We start from the raw sequence: 15,223 nt of genomic DNA on the forward strand, positions 1-15,223 counted from the left end.
AATTGAGGATATCTCTGAACAAGAACCCCTGAGCCTTATGATGCAGAGAGCCTGGCTTCTTATTGCTAAGCCTGAGGATGTACTTGGGCTTTTCATGCCTGCAAGGTGCGTTTCCTGGAAAGCAGAGTCTTTTGTCCAGGCATTTGGTAGTAAAATTCATGACTGTCAATTTTTTCAGAGCTGTGAGATTACCATGCAAACCTTATTTAAGAATTCATTTTAGTCAAGCACTCTGTCTCTTCCTGTTAGATGTTTCTTTTAATATACCCGAGGCTGTATCTGCAGGTAGCTTTAGGCACTGCTGTACCTGAAAGTGGCTGTGTGGCTCTGTGACAGCAGGCAATTGCTTAGATTTTCACACAGAAGCTAGAACAGCTCTCTTTCTCTGTTAGTAACTGCTCACCCTACCATATATCCCACTCTTCCAGTTTTTCCATTTGGACATGCTTTCATAGGTTGAGGTCCTAGAGTTCAGCCCTGTGACAAGAATATTTCCTTATGGTCAGAATTTAGTTTCATGAGCATGCTGAATCATTTTTGTTTTAATAAACAAATATGTGTTTTAATAACGTTCACATTAGCAAGTAAACCACAACTTGCTGACCCGCTTAATAGAGGCTGTAAATTTTGATTTTATAATGCTTGCTTTAAACCCAAATCTTGTCAGGCAAGAACAGCTGTGAGTTCTCAGTGCTCAGGGAAATGCTTCATTTTCTAGGAAGGCCTAATTTAGTTTTGACTCCCTAAATTGGTGGTATCTGAAACTTCTCAAAATAGCTTCAAATAATAAAATAGCCTAAAATAGCTTTGTTTAGGCTTTCTTTGAGCAGTTTTACTTGGGAGGTAGTTAAGTACTTGAAAACAGTTTCTCAGTGAAAAATGCTTTTGACAGCTAATGTCCTATTTTAATAATTGTTTCTCAACAAAAGAAGTAGTGTTTTAGTAAGCACCTGCTTTTTGAGTTTTAAGGAAGAAAGCTGTCTCAAGCTGGTCTGTGTTAATTACATACATGAGGCAACATGCCTCAAACTAGCTTCTGGCTTTGACAGACAGCTATGTAACCGTCTCACATCTTGTTCCTTTACACTTAGTTTGAACTTGGATTCTGGCAGTAATGCTGCCTGATAACATTGCACAGTAGTTTTACATGGATAACTGCTTGGATTTGTGCTCAAATTACCAGCAAAATAAGATATATTTTTTTCACCCACGGACAAAAAAAACCCTCAATTTCATGCTGTTTTGTGTAGATAGGAATTTTAATGGTAGGAATGGAGACGTGCAAAAATCTGTGTCCCTTAGGGCTAAATCACACTTAAAATCAACTTGCCAGTTAATAGGCTTAGGTTGTTAGAGACTTGCCTGCCAGTTTCTGTATTGAATCTACAGCTGCAACATACAAGGAAGCAAGTAAACATTCAGTGTAAACACCGATATTCTGACAATGGGCTGGAGGCATTGTTTAAAGTTGTGCTTAGAAACATGTGTAAGTTGGCATAGACTACTTCTGTTCTAAAAGTATCCCTTTCCTTCAGAAAGGGAGAATGCAGCAATGTTGTGAAATATTGAAACTAGAGAGAAATTAGGGGTTTCTCTAAAATTTAGCTTCCAAACTTGCTCGATGCAGTATACAGAACTGAATATTCACTTAACTTAAGTGACCTAAATCATAACATAGCCTTACCAGTGTGTGGAACTCCTCAGTAAGAAGCTTTTGTTCTTTCTAACCGGTTTGCTGGCTTGCCTTAAGTTAACTGACAAAGTTTGCAAATGTCTTGTGAAGTCTTGGAGACTTCGTGCTTATTTTTCTCCCTAAAATATTATCTACCTTGGGTAGTTCATTTGGAAATATTACTAGAATGATTCTTAATTAGAAAAGCTTTCAGATGTGTCAGAGGAGGAAGGCAGCAGGCTGCTTGCAGGGAGACATACCTGCTTCTGTTAAAATTACGTATAGAGTGACCAAATTGCTAACTGCAGGAGCTTATGTCAACTCATGGTAACTTCTGTTTTGAGGTGCTATATCATTCTTGTTTTGTAATACCTTGAATGAGCTTCTCAGTCACTATCCTCCAGTGGGGAAACTGTTGTTTTCCTGAGTCTCATTGGGTGCTGAAGGTGCTTGGTTTCTCAGCACCTGCTCCCTGTAGTAAGGGAAATAGTAGCTGCAAGGGTTAGATAAAAATGTAATTTAGCTTCCAGCTTGCCAGAGCTGCTCTGTGAGACCAGGCTGGTTGCAAGGGGGAAGAAACAGGCTGAACTCAAGTGTGTTGCAGTCAGACTTGGAATTACACTTACTCTGAGGAAGTGAATTGAAAGCCATAAGCTGGGCATGGAAATATTGATTCTTGGAAGAATTTGTGCCTTTCACAACGGCCAGCTGGAGTTGGTCTAAGGTGTAATTGTTGCTGGTTGATAGAAGTAAGTCTATTAAGTCAAGAAGCTGATGCTGTAGCTTTGCGATTCCCTTGCTTCAGAGAAGCTCTGTGCTATTGCTGGAAACAAACTGACTGGAAAAGCTGAAGAACATGACTGTGCACTGCTGTAAAATAAACACTTGTGGGAACTAGCTGTCTGTTAGAAAGAAAAACAGGTCTGACGCAGCTGAGTCAGTGATGATCTGTAGCCTTTATCTAGATGGATAGGCTCTTGGTCCTTGGGATAAGCTGCAGCTGAACTAATCGCAGTAGTCTCCTGATTCAAACGTTCTCTTTTGATAAGAGCAATATTACCAGTATTGAACTAACCCTGTGGAGTTACTGCTGGGGGTTCAGAACTGCCTTAGCATGAGACTGATGCCTCAGTATGTGCATCCAGCAGTAGCTAAGCAGTAGGCACTGAGAGCATGCTGCTTCTCTGTGTTATTCCTGAAAGCCTTGTGCTTCAGGGGAGGGAGGGAGATGACTGTCCAGACCTCAACACTACCATAGGTTCCTAGAACATCCCAAATTAGAAGAGATCCACAGGGATTAAGTCAAAAAGTGGGGAGTAGCAAACAGCTCTCACGTGTATTCCCGGATTCTGGGAGCAAGAAAGTTTTTGTGATGGACACAATTACATGATGCAACTCTTCAAAAACATATATCAGTAAAAAAAATGAAATTTATGCTAAATCATCTGATTTCTGATCAGTTGTCAAGGTACCTCATGTACAACCTGTATACATACTGACTGCAGTGATCTTTAAGACTTTCCAACTCTCCCACAGAGAAAAGAGGAAAACTGGACTGACATTAACAGTCTTCAGGTTATCTTTTAGGAATTTACATCTTGTCTACCAGGCATCTCAGAAGGAACAGACCTGAAGAGTAGGTTTATTTTGAATTTTCAGTGATCCATGACCACAGGATATTTTTGGAATTGTTGATTCCATGGGATTATAGAATATTCTGAGTTGGAAAGGACCCACAAAGATCATCGACTCCAATTCCTGGCTTAAAACAAGACCACCCAAACATCAGGCCATATGTCTGAGAGCATTGTCCAGCAGCTTCTTGAACTCCTGCAGCTCGGTGCCGTGACCATTGCCCTGGGGAGCCTCTTCCAGTCCTGAGCACCCTCTGGTGAAGAATCTTCTCCTAACACCCAACCCTGCCTTTCCCCTGACACAGCTCCGTGCTGTTTCCTTGGATCTGGTCGCTGTCACAGAGAGCAGAGCTCAGCACTGCCCCTCCATTCCCTGTGAGAGTTGCAGCTATCATCAGGCCTCCCCTCAGCTCCTTTGCTTCTGTGCTGAGCAAATCGAGGGATCTCAGCTGCACCTCATGTCTTCCGTCTAGTTTTGTGTAACTCGTACATTTTGGTGCACACAGCAGTATGCAGTATGGGGTGAGGCCCAGCTGGTTGTTAAGGTTTTTGAGGTATGACATTTCCCTGCTTGATGGAATAAGGATTGTACTGGAGCTAAACAGACACCTCATATGATTGCTTGCTCTTTGGTGTTTAGTTGACTAAATCTATATGAGTTGCTGTTTGACAGTGTGGTAAATCAGCTGTTCACTGTTCAACAGTGTCTGGCCATGGTAGAAAAGAGATATATAATGTGATTTGTTTGGTGGCATGTTGCTTACCTGAAATGACAGAGGGAAAATAGGCCTTTTCTTTAATGGAGATAAATTGTATCTTAAAGATAGCAGCAACATAATAGTTCTGTGAAGATGCTCCCAACAGTATCTGAAAGTCCCTTAAGTTTACTGTATCCACATGGCCTTTAGGACTGATACAAATAAGTAATCTTGGGGAAAATCTTTTGGAGCATCTTATCCTGCAACTTGTTCATCTAGTAGCATAAAATCTGATATTTAAAGTTTTTTTACTTTATTTTTGGCTGTGGAAAATGTCTTTATTATTATTATTATTATTATTGTTATTATTCTGCAAGTACCCCAGATTTAAACCACAGAAAATTGTATGCCTAAAGTCAAAATTTGAAACTGGAGGCTGGGAACATGTATAGTGCTTTCTAGCTCTTTGTGTCCACAGGAGATGATACTTTTGCTGCCAAAAAAAAAAAAATTGCTCTTGATCAAGGAAGTGGTGGGTGGGTGGCACTAATGTGGAGAAGAGTAGCAGAAAATCATAGAGTGGCTTCTGTTGAAAGGCACCTCAAAGATATCATCTAATTCCAACCTCCTATGCCACATTAAAGGCTGCCAAGTGCTAGATCAAGTACTAGATCAGGTTGCACAGGGCCCCATCCAACCTGGCCTTGAAGATCTCCAGGAACAGGTCAAGAGAATGACTTAGTAAAGGAAGAGGTGATAAAACTGCTTGAAGTGCTGGATGTCCCATGGAAGTTGGACTTGGTGCAGGACAGAAAACAAGGCACTGACTCAGTGGCTGAGAGGTGTTGTGAAGGAGTAACATTAGTGGTGTTGACGGTTAACGTTGATAGCTTTTCCCCGTGCAAAAAGATAAAGGTAGCAGAAATAAATAACATCAGCAGGTGAAAGTCTGTTGTGCTTTTAGTGTCAAAGAAGAGCTGCCTCTGGATATAAGATTTAGCCCCAGTGCTGTAGCACAGCTATGCTATTGGTCATCTGAGGATGGTCTCAGGTTGTTAGCCCCTACAAGTTGTTCTGATGGGAACTGTAGCTTTGTGCATCCCTCCTACTAACAGTGCTACTAACAGTTGCCCATGTTGAAGAAGTGAACTCTGCCAAGAATATTTACTGCCTTGTTTTTGGTGGTGGACCAGTAATTGTCGTGTTGCTCAGTGTTACCATAATGAAGTTTGCAAAGTTTCCACAGCTTTGCTTATGCAAAGCCGAAAAATACATTATCTCATTCAAATAGAGTAGATTCTCAGGAAAAAAAAAAAAAAAAAAAAAGGTAAACAATAAAGAAAAGAAAAATCTGGAGAAAACAAAACACCACCACCAGGAGCAAGAAACTTGTGAGTAACTGCAGAAGAACTACATAAAAGTCATAATTGTTCTACAGTTGATTTAACGAACTTTAGGAATGGCAAATGCAGTAGCAGTTTTTGAAAATGATTCTCTCACAACTCTTCAGCCAGTTTTCTTGGTGTATTTCTGGCTGGGAGGGATTAATATGGCATGCAGGGGAAGCTAGTGTAGCTTTCAGGTTATAGATTTTTCAAGGAGTAAGGCTTTGAGAGTGAGGGTAAGGTTTAACAGTGTTCTTATTTCCAAAGGACTGTTCAGAAAATTTCAAAGATGAAAGCTCTTGAACGTTATGGGATAAGAAGGAAGCTCCTTAAGCACAAGAGCAAAACAAATGGCATTAGTGCTCTTTGGGGTTATCCCAGCTCTTATGGCATGTTTGGTTTGTCTTTCATTAGTTACAAACCATCACTGGGCAAGGGGGGGATGATAAATTTGAGGATGATGAATGGATGATTTGCCACAGAAATTTGACTGTTTGTGCATTGTTCTTACAACTCAGTTATCTTATGAAGTATTTATTAGTACTCTTTCTACACAGCAGTGTTAGTCCAAGTTAGCAAAAGAAGCTTCAGATTATTCCAAAGTACCTGTACTGGGATGCATTTAAAAAAAGCGTGGCGAGCAGGTCAAGGGAGGTGATCCTCCCCCTCTGCTCTGCCCTGGTGAGGCCTCATCTGGAGTACTGTGTCCAGTTCTGGGCTCCCCAGTATAAATAAGGACTTAATTTAGTAGTTGGGTAGAGATAGTGATAGGAGGATGGTTGGACTAGATGATCTTATAGGTCCTTTCCAACCTTATGAACTTATGAACTTATGAACTTATGAACTAAGACTGGGTATAAAAAATCTCTTGGAATAAAAAATAAAAAATCTCTTTAATCAGTATAAAAAAATCTCTTGGAAGGAGTCCAGCGGAGGGCCACAAAGATGATGAAGGGCCTGGAAGATCTCCCCTATGAAGAAAGGCTTGAGTGAACTGGTTCTCTTTAGCCTTGAGAAAAGAAGACTGAGAGGGGACCTGATCCAGGTTTATAAATATCTGAGGTGTGGGGGACAAAGTGGCGAGGCCAGACTCTTTTCAGCAGTGTGTGGAGACAGGACAAGGGGGAACGGACAGAAACTGCAGCACAGGAGGTTCCGCACGAATGTGCACAAGAACTTCTTCATGGTGAGGGTGACGGAGCAGTGGCACAGCTGCACAGGGGGGTTGTGAAATCTCCTTCTCTGGAGATATTCAAGACCCGCCTGGACGCCTACCTGTGTGACCTAGTGTAGGGAACTGCTTTGGCAGGGGGGTTGGACTTGATGATCTCTTGAGGTCCCTTCCAACCCCTATGATTCTGTGATACTACCCTATTTGAAAGGAATCAGTGATACCCAGAATGACATTATAGAAGTGTTTACAGGTTTAATCTCATTAGGCATAATTATTTCCTGTAATCTGAAGTGCAGCTCTGTATTTTCTAAATATAGAAATATTAAAGTTTTTTTGCCCTCTGACTAAATGCAACCTAGCTCAGGGCTGTTGATATTTCTTCTCTATCAGCTGGTTATGATCAAAACCAGCTCTGCTGAAGAAAATATTAACATAAAAGAATATATAACTTTTTAAAAGGAGGGTGTTCATATTGGGATGAAATCACTCTTATTCTGGCTGAAATGTGACATAAATTTTAATTTGCTGATGTTTTTACTTAAATGGATGCATCGTGCTCTGAAATGAACAGTGGTCATTTCCAGTATTAGAAACTTTTTCAAGCTGACCTAAGCTTTAGAGCAAAGAAATGTTCACCTTTACTATTGGCTGTCTTAAGGGAGGGGAAGAAAATCATAGCTCAGACTGAATAAAGCAATTACAGATGTATGCATGTGTACTACTAAGGGAAGAAAGTAAATATAGAAGTAACATCAGAATTGTTTAGCTCAGAATATATTGGAAAATGTTTTAGATGCAGCAATAATTAAAGAATTTGTTGGGTGAAGAAAAGTTTGTTCATTTTACTAGAAAATTTCCCAAGACAAGTAATATAGCAGTGCAGATAACTTATGAGGAATTCAGTGCCTGTTTTGCCGAGTTGTAATTATTGTCAGAATGTAAGAAACACATCCAACTGGTTCAATCATGAGCTAAGCTTTAAATACAGTAAGTAACTAAAATCCAGGACTCCAATTCCAGTTCTGTTGGATGGAGTTTGGCGCAGTTGCTGTCTCACTTTCCTTTTACTTGAAACTTGGCTGCATGTAGCAATGTCATGGACTCAGGATACGCCTCATTTAACACATGCCTGACAGGTTTTGTGACTGGAATGCATCTTGCAATTTGGGAATGCAACCAAGCTCTGTAATCTAATGATGTATAATCTTAATTAGCAGGAAGTCATGTGTTACTTTCTCTCTTTTTCTTTCCCTCCAATAAAACTTGTTTCTTGTGCTATAACTTCTGTCAGCCGTGTTTTGATAAACATGGAAAAGTGTGGTGAATTTATTAATGTGAATATTTGTCAAGGAATGACTTTCCCTGCAGCCACCCCCTCATAGTTTTAGGGTTATATTTAAAGTTGTTCTTGTGTGTGACAGCACTATTATCCTGAATAAACATTTTCAGCCTGAACTGTGCAGGATTAAGAAACATTTAAATCCTCAGTCATCTATTCAGGGCCCAATGGATCTGAGGAATTGTAAAGAGATTGGGCATTAGGCAAGGAAACTCTTAAAAAATAATAATTTTAAGCAGCACTAAATAAGATCCTTGTGATATTCCAGGTTTGGCTTCAGCCATCTGCTGCCTCAGTCCGAATTTTGGCAGCTAGGCTCGTCTGAAATTATCTGAGGAAGCTAGATTCTAGGTACTTGAGCACACTAGAAATAATGCCTAATGGGAGACAGTTACATCTTGATGTTAAAAATTTTCCTGTGGGATTATAGTCTTAACAGTGGAATTACTTGGCATTCTAAGTACTCTTGTCAAATGTAGGCTTTTTGCTTTAGTTTTTGTTGTCACTGCTAAACAAAAAGAAGCTGAGATGTGTAAAAGGCAGTACAGAGAAAGGTAGCTTCAGGGCCTGTGGGTGGAAAAGGGAAAAAGCCCTTGGAATGTTGGTCAGGGTTAGGGGCTGCAGAAGGCCCCTTGACATTGCTCTGTTGATGGAGATTTAGAATGAGTAACTTTTGTTTCCAGAAAAGCATTTAAGCATGTGTTAGTGGCATGAAGTGTTGCCAGTGGGTGAAGAAGTTTGACTTCTTGTGGTTAATCCGGCATTGTAAGATGAAGTAGAAAAACGAGAAAACATAGTATTTTAAGTACCTGGAATGCTTGATGGTTTTGGTGATTTGACAGGCTAACGATGGCATGGATTTTATTCTTGAGGACTTTCCAGTACATATCAGTCAGTTGCTCTTTTTCTGCTGTTTGATCAGTCTCTTCTTACATCTGTTTAGTTCTTTCACTGAATTCAAAATACTTTCAGAAAGCTAGTGGTTTAGATAAAAATTTCGATAAAACAGTTTTTCTACTCAGAGACTTCTCTGGAATGCATTTTCCAATCTAGTTTCGTAATCCAGCTGTCTTTGCAGTCAGAGATGACTTGCTTTGTGAGTGAGTGTCAGGGCTTGGAAGGGCCATGGCAGTGAGGGTGTTGGCTGACGGTATGAAACCATGCTTGCTGACTGCAGAGTAAGATCTTCAGAGAAGAACATCACCACCTCCTTCATGCTAAGCGTGACCGTGAATACAAAGGAAAGCTTTTCAGCAGCCTGATGTGTATGGCAGATGAATCAAAATCTATCATTAGTTGCCTAATAACTCACCTTTTAGTCTGTTTGAAATTTCCCTGACTGCTTCTGAGGAATGGAACAACCTGGGAATCCTTTGCGTGAACGTTGCCAGTTTGCACAGCTGAATGGACAGCATCAGACTACTGAAATCCTCATTTGTTAGGCATCGTTTCAAAAAGGAATAGTGTGGGGTCTTAAAGGAAGGAAAAATGTATTAGATGACGTTGCTGTTACAGAAGCGGTGATCCTGGTAGCCATCAGCCATTGGTAAATGTGGCTAACAGTAGTGTGTGCATCCATTGCAGTCTGGAACAGCAGCTAGTTTTATTTCTGCAAAGTACATCTGCCTCCTAGGATTAAGCTTCAGAGCAAAACAACATTTGGCTTTGAAAACTTGGCAAAATTAATGATTCTTGATTAATTTACAGCTTAGAACGCAATTTTTGTAAGAAACAAAACTTGTTGCTACAACACTGCTGGGCAAATATGGGGCTGAAAGGCAATTTATTTACAAGCTACCTGTTGTGATCATCTTCCACTATAAGTGCATTCACCTTAGGTCTTCCATCTACTTGCATCTGCCCCTTTGAAAGCCAGGCTCTGAGATGTCTACAGTAAAGCAGCAGCAGCAGTGTGCGGTGAAGTGATTTGACTCCTTACTCATCGACTCCCTTCAGTTGAGCATGTTTTGACTTGTGGGATCATGACTTGAAAATACACACAGTGTTCTATGAGCTTTGTGTTTTATGCATGCATTTACTATGAAACAAGTGAGGAGTTTCTGTAGCCTTCTAATAGAGGTAACTCTTTAAAGTTAAGAAAACCACCCTTCAGAGCGAGGAGCTTGGCATTTTTAGCATATTCTCCAGGTCAATTTATCACTGTTACTTTCCAGTACAATAATATTATGGATGACTTTTTTTCCTAAGAAAAAAGTCATGTGATAGCTTGAGGCTATGGAACATACCCAGTTCCATGGAATTCAACCTAATGTAAGCTAAGGCGTATTAGATTTTTCAGCGTGTCAAAGCTGTTTTTTTAAACTTTAAAACAGATTAAAATGGCATGACAACTGAAACATATGGGCACAGTTCTTAGCACTGCAGCCTCTTGGTATGTAGATCTGTCTGGTCTTCATTGAACTAATTAGATTAAACAAAGGCTTTCCTGAGATAATCACTTTGCAAGCCTTTTCCTATATTACAGCAACCAGCTTTAGTGTGTTGCTGAAGGTCAAATGCTAGTGCCAGCTAATACTTAAAATCTGAAAGCATAGTGTTCAACCAGATGAATAAATTGAGAATTACAGGATATGTAATGGTTGAAGTTTTGGCACCGAAAGACCAAGAGTTCTTTGGCTATTTAAGATTTAATTTTCTTAATTCATGTTAAAAGGTTTCCTGCTGATTGGTGACTCCTTAGTGAAGCCAGTAGTAAACACAAATCGAATAATAGAAAAGGCTTAGGTTGTTCTTTGTTGGTGTATTCTTGTGCATTTGGGCAATAGTAATTGTGCCACCTTTGACCTCTCCTGTTCACATTTGATTTTGTTGCCACTTCAAACTATTGCTTCAAGGTAGTCCTAATTTTAACCAGTGTAGAAGGAGGATTATAGCTTGCTTCCAAATAAAGGGCTTAGTCTTACTTATGTCTCTGAAGGGCTATTTCTGGAGACCCTTTTTGAAGCATGATTAGCGTTCAGGGTTGTCTCAATAGCAGCTGTATTTTTTTCAGGTAATAGAAAACCAAGAGCTTTTTGTTTATAGTAGTATAAAATATCTGCAAGAAACACTGCAGTTTCTTCCAGCTTGGTCCACACAATATGTGCTGGTGGCACTGGGCAGAGTTGTAATGTGTAGACTTGCCATGACGTGGTATATGTGTATGTATTTGACTTAGGCATTTTCTTTTTAAACTATAGACTCATGAAGTGATTGAATTTTTACACTGCTAGGAACAGCTAATCTTCGATGCCATTATTTGGAATTATCCTCTTCACCAGGTAACAAAACACAGTTGGCTGTTCAGTATCAGTTTGATGCAGTGCTTCTGGCAGACAGCCATGATGCTGTCACCGTCATGGAACAGCAGTGTCTTTTCACAAAGACCTGCCTATCACGGTAGCATCAGGTGCCTTTGCAGTACAGCATTTCTTGTCTCTTGAATTTGACATACAGTAGCTTTAAAGTTGCTGCTAGTATTAAACAGGATGTGCCAAATAGCAGGCCGACTTCTCTCTCTCAATCATCTGATACGCAGCTTTAATCTGGACACTTGTGTATCTTCAGCTGAATTTAAACTTCTAATAAACTGCAATTCATGGAGTGGTGTGTGAGCAACTGGTAGACGTGGTAACTGTTACCTGATTTCAAATGGCCGCTGGAGGAGTGGACTTCAGAACTGGAACACTGATCAAAGCCAAGAAAATAGTGGAGTGCTGGGAGGAAGAAATATTACTAGATGACCTGTTTGCTTTAAAGAATAAACTTTCTTATCTAATATTAGAATTTCAGTGTTTACAGCTTCCTTATACATTGGCACTTTTTTGTTACCGCAGCTGGCTGTTGGGACTTGGCGTAACAGGAAATGATTAAATATTGCAACGTTTCACTTTAAAGGTATTTCTTAAAGAAATTTGTAGTTATATATTTCAGTAGAAGACAACAGATAAACTAGGTCAAGATGCACATCCATTTTGAACTTGTGCTTTTACACTGTTGAAATGTTTGGCAAAAAAAAGTGTAGCTCCTGGGGCAGATTGATTTGGATCTGATTTGGTGTAAAAAGTGTTGATGTTTAGTAAAGTTTTTTTTATGATTTGGATCAAAACTGCTCTTGCTTAGAATTCAGAATTTAAAGAGCCTTTGCCACTATTCCTCTGAATTTTCCACAGTTATTTCTGAACTGGGACATACAGAATAGTCTGAAGCGTTACTACATCTGATCTGCAGAATTGCTTTTGTATCAGTGTAAGGTTCTTGAAGATGTCTGTGAACCCTAAAGATCTCTTGATATGTTAGGACACCAGAGCATATGGAGAGTGCTTTCAGTATAAACTGTTAGCAGTAGGTAATCTCTAGGGTATTATGCCTTAGTGGAAATGAATCTAGGTGACACAAAAATGCTTGGGCTGGAGTGTGAAGTGCAGTATGAGTTACTAAGTGATGTTACTGCCCTGCTCACAGCTTTGCATGAAGACAAGCATTGGTACAGCTTAGAACGCCATCACATAGCTTTTCAGTGGTGAGTTAGCAGTGATTAAAGCTGTAGCTTTTCTAACTTCACATCTGTGACTGAATTTGGGACTTATTTGGGCCTGAGGTGCTATGTACAGTTAGAATCTTGAATTGATCTTTTCTGGTCAGTCTTAATTATATTTGAATTAATTTTGACTACAGTTACTTGTTGGCATTCTGTTTTGTCTGTTCTTTGATTATTAGCAATTGAATCTTTTCCGTATCTATAGGAACTCATGTGCACGATCTGTTTCTTTTTACACCGTTGCAACTTGTGACCAGGTGCCAGTTGATAGGAGGTGCCATTTGGCCAACAACTGGTGGCTGTTTAACTGCCAATTAACTTGGTGGTTAAATGAAGGTGGATTGTGCCTTTAAAGAGCGTTCTTTCATACATGATTTGCATGAGCTCCTTCCCTTATGGGATCGCTTCATCCTAGCACATGGGTTAATGCCATTGACACGAGCTCTTAAACTATTGTCATATGTTGTTGGTTTCTGAGATTTTTGCAACTGCCATGAAGAAAGCTATCGAAGTGTAACATGTAATTCTTGTTAGTAACCTTGGTTGTATAGGACACAGAAATTTTATGAATATAAATATTGTTTTGTGCTTTTTCTCTCTCACTGGAAAACAGCCATAGCTTACCATTTTCTCAGGGTTTTCTAGCCATAGGACCAGATGAACAGCTATAGTGATGACGTTTTCACTCTTGTGTCTGTATCAGTGGTTGTCTTCAGTGCAAACGCAGTACCATGACTAGGTGTTCAAAACGGTGGGTCAGATATGGATGCAGCTGATTATTTCTGGAGCAGAGAACTGAGACTTTCTTAACACATTTCAGGTAATTATGCGTTTATTTGTAGATTTTGCCATGGCTAAGCCAAGTGATTTTCTGACCTGGCAGGACAGTAGCCTGAGCCTTTTCCTTTGTGACTCTTTGCTAATGAATGAGTCCATGATAGAATTAGTATTTGCTGCAACGGTAGCAGAATTTCTAGATGAGGTTGACTAAATTTAAATACTTCTTGTGGCCTGGTTGGGGGAGGGGCGGGCAGGTGGTGGTGTGTTAGACAAATGGGTGTGTGGCACCTTGGGGTCTTGTTGACCTGGAAGTGCCCAAGTTATTTTCCATCTGAGGAACTCTGATATCTTATAGAAACTTGTTCTCACCTTGACCTGTTAAGTTGTTAGAGCTGGCCTACATGATAAGGCTCCTGTCTTCTGCGTGCAGATCTTTATATAGGCATGAAGATTTTGTGGGTTCACTCTTCTGTTAAATGGATGCATGTGTATATGCAGAAAGTGTCAACTGAGCAGGAGATTACAAATATAGGATGCCTATGCAGGTCAAATCCTGTGGGTTGGTGTTAACGGGAGGAGCTGACCTTAGTCTCTCATATCCCTTTTTTAGACATTGTCTTTTTTTTCTTTCTTTTTTTTCCTCTGTTCGAAGAATAAAATGAAGATTCTGTGTGAGGTCTGAGTTGTGATGAAATGGGCTGGAATGGGGTGCTAAAACTGCATGGGTGTGAAAATATGTTAAGACCTAGGTCTCCTGTGTGTGTTCATCTTGAACTCTAAGACTTTTCTGGTACTTTTGTGATAGTTTGGTATCTGTGACTTGAGTGTATTGTTACTGTGTGCTGCCCATGGCGGATATTCCATATTTCATTTCCCTGGGACTGATTTACTCCCAGGTGTTTACAAAGGTTTCCTGTTGGTGACAAACCATAGGGATGCAACAAGCAAAATTTAAGATGTGAAGACAACAGCTCTTCTAAGAGGTTAGGGAGTACAGTAATGCAAGGTTATTTTGGGACAGGAAGCATCTATTTTGTGCCTTGTCACTCTGCCAGCTAAATACTGAATAAAAACAGTATGAGAAATATATAGAACTTGTCCTTAGGCAGAAATTTGTTCTGTAGTCTCAATAAAGTAGAATTGTCGTGCAATGTGATATATTACTTAATGTGTGTTTATTCTTTCCCTAGATTGTGCCTGTCAATTGGCTTTGGGAACACAGCTCACCATGGGACGACCTCAAAGATATGTCTCCAAAATGGGTCTTTTACTTGGGTGATGTGTCTGCTGCCCTGACTGTCTTCGTAACCAGAGGATATATTTTACTTTTGGAAATATTTTAAGCTGAAGTCTTGTTCCTTACTGGAAATTATCGACACTAGGGACTACATACAAGATGGGTGATATGGCAAACAACTCGGTTGCATATAGTGGCGTAAAAAATGCTGTCAAAGAAGCTAATCATGGAGAATTTGGAGTTACTCTTGCAGAGCTCCGTTCTCTTATGGAACTTCGAGCTACAGATGCACTGCATAAAATACAAGAATGCTATGGAGATGTGCAGGGCATCTGTACAAAATTGAAAACTTCACCAAATGAAGGTAAGTCAACTTTTCATGCTATTATTGAGGAAATTCCGCATAGGAAAAACTTCAGTCAATCAAACTAGTTTGTCTTCGTTGTTTTAATATAAGAAAGTTTATAAAGTTAACTCAATTACTATAATAATAAAATACTGTTTCTCTAATAAATTTTACTGTTCCTTCAATAAATAAGGAAGGGTTTCCAACTGGTCTAGCTATGCATCAATTTGAATCAGTGGCAGAATTGCACATAGGAGGAAGCATTGATGGATAGGAGTCCAGATAAGAAATAACAATGCAAAATAACAGTGCTTTACCCTCTGCGAATTTACTCTCTGTAAATTTTGTGAACTACGGGATGCACGAACAGTTAATTTAGATTATGCTCTCATAGAACAAAGTTCTGGTAGTCTAATGC

The 15,223-nt window shown here is 39.7% G+C and overlaps 1 protein-coding gene across 2 annotated transcripts in view; it reads left to right on the forward strand.

The window, feature by feature from the left end:
• Positions 1-15,223, forward strand: part of ATP2B1 (ATPase plasma membrane Ca2+ transporting 1) — a 58,455-nt gene that overhangs the window by 12,236 nt on the left and 30,996 nt on the right. For both annotated transcript variants that reach the window (XM_065743197.1, XM_065743198.1), the window contains exon 2: positions 14,413-14,823. In XM_065743197.1, coding sequence (XP_065599269.1) covers positions 14,619-14,823 — 205 coding nt within the window. In that variant the 5' untranslated portion in view covers positions 14,413-14,618. The remainder of the gene's footprint in view (positions 1-14,412; positions 14,824-15,223) is intronic.

This window comes from Cyrtonyx montezumae, unplaced genomic scaffold (genome assembly GCF_038088225.1).
Source record: "Cyrtonyx montezumae isolate F1298 unplaced genomic scaffold, pur_monq_1.0 scaffold_3, whole genome shotgun sequence".
Lineage (NCBI taxonomy): Eukaryota > Metazoa > Chordata > Aves > Galliformes > Odontophoridae > Cyrtonyx > Cyrtonyx montezumae.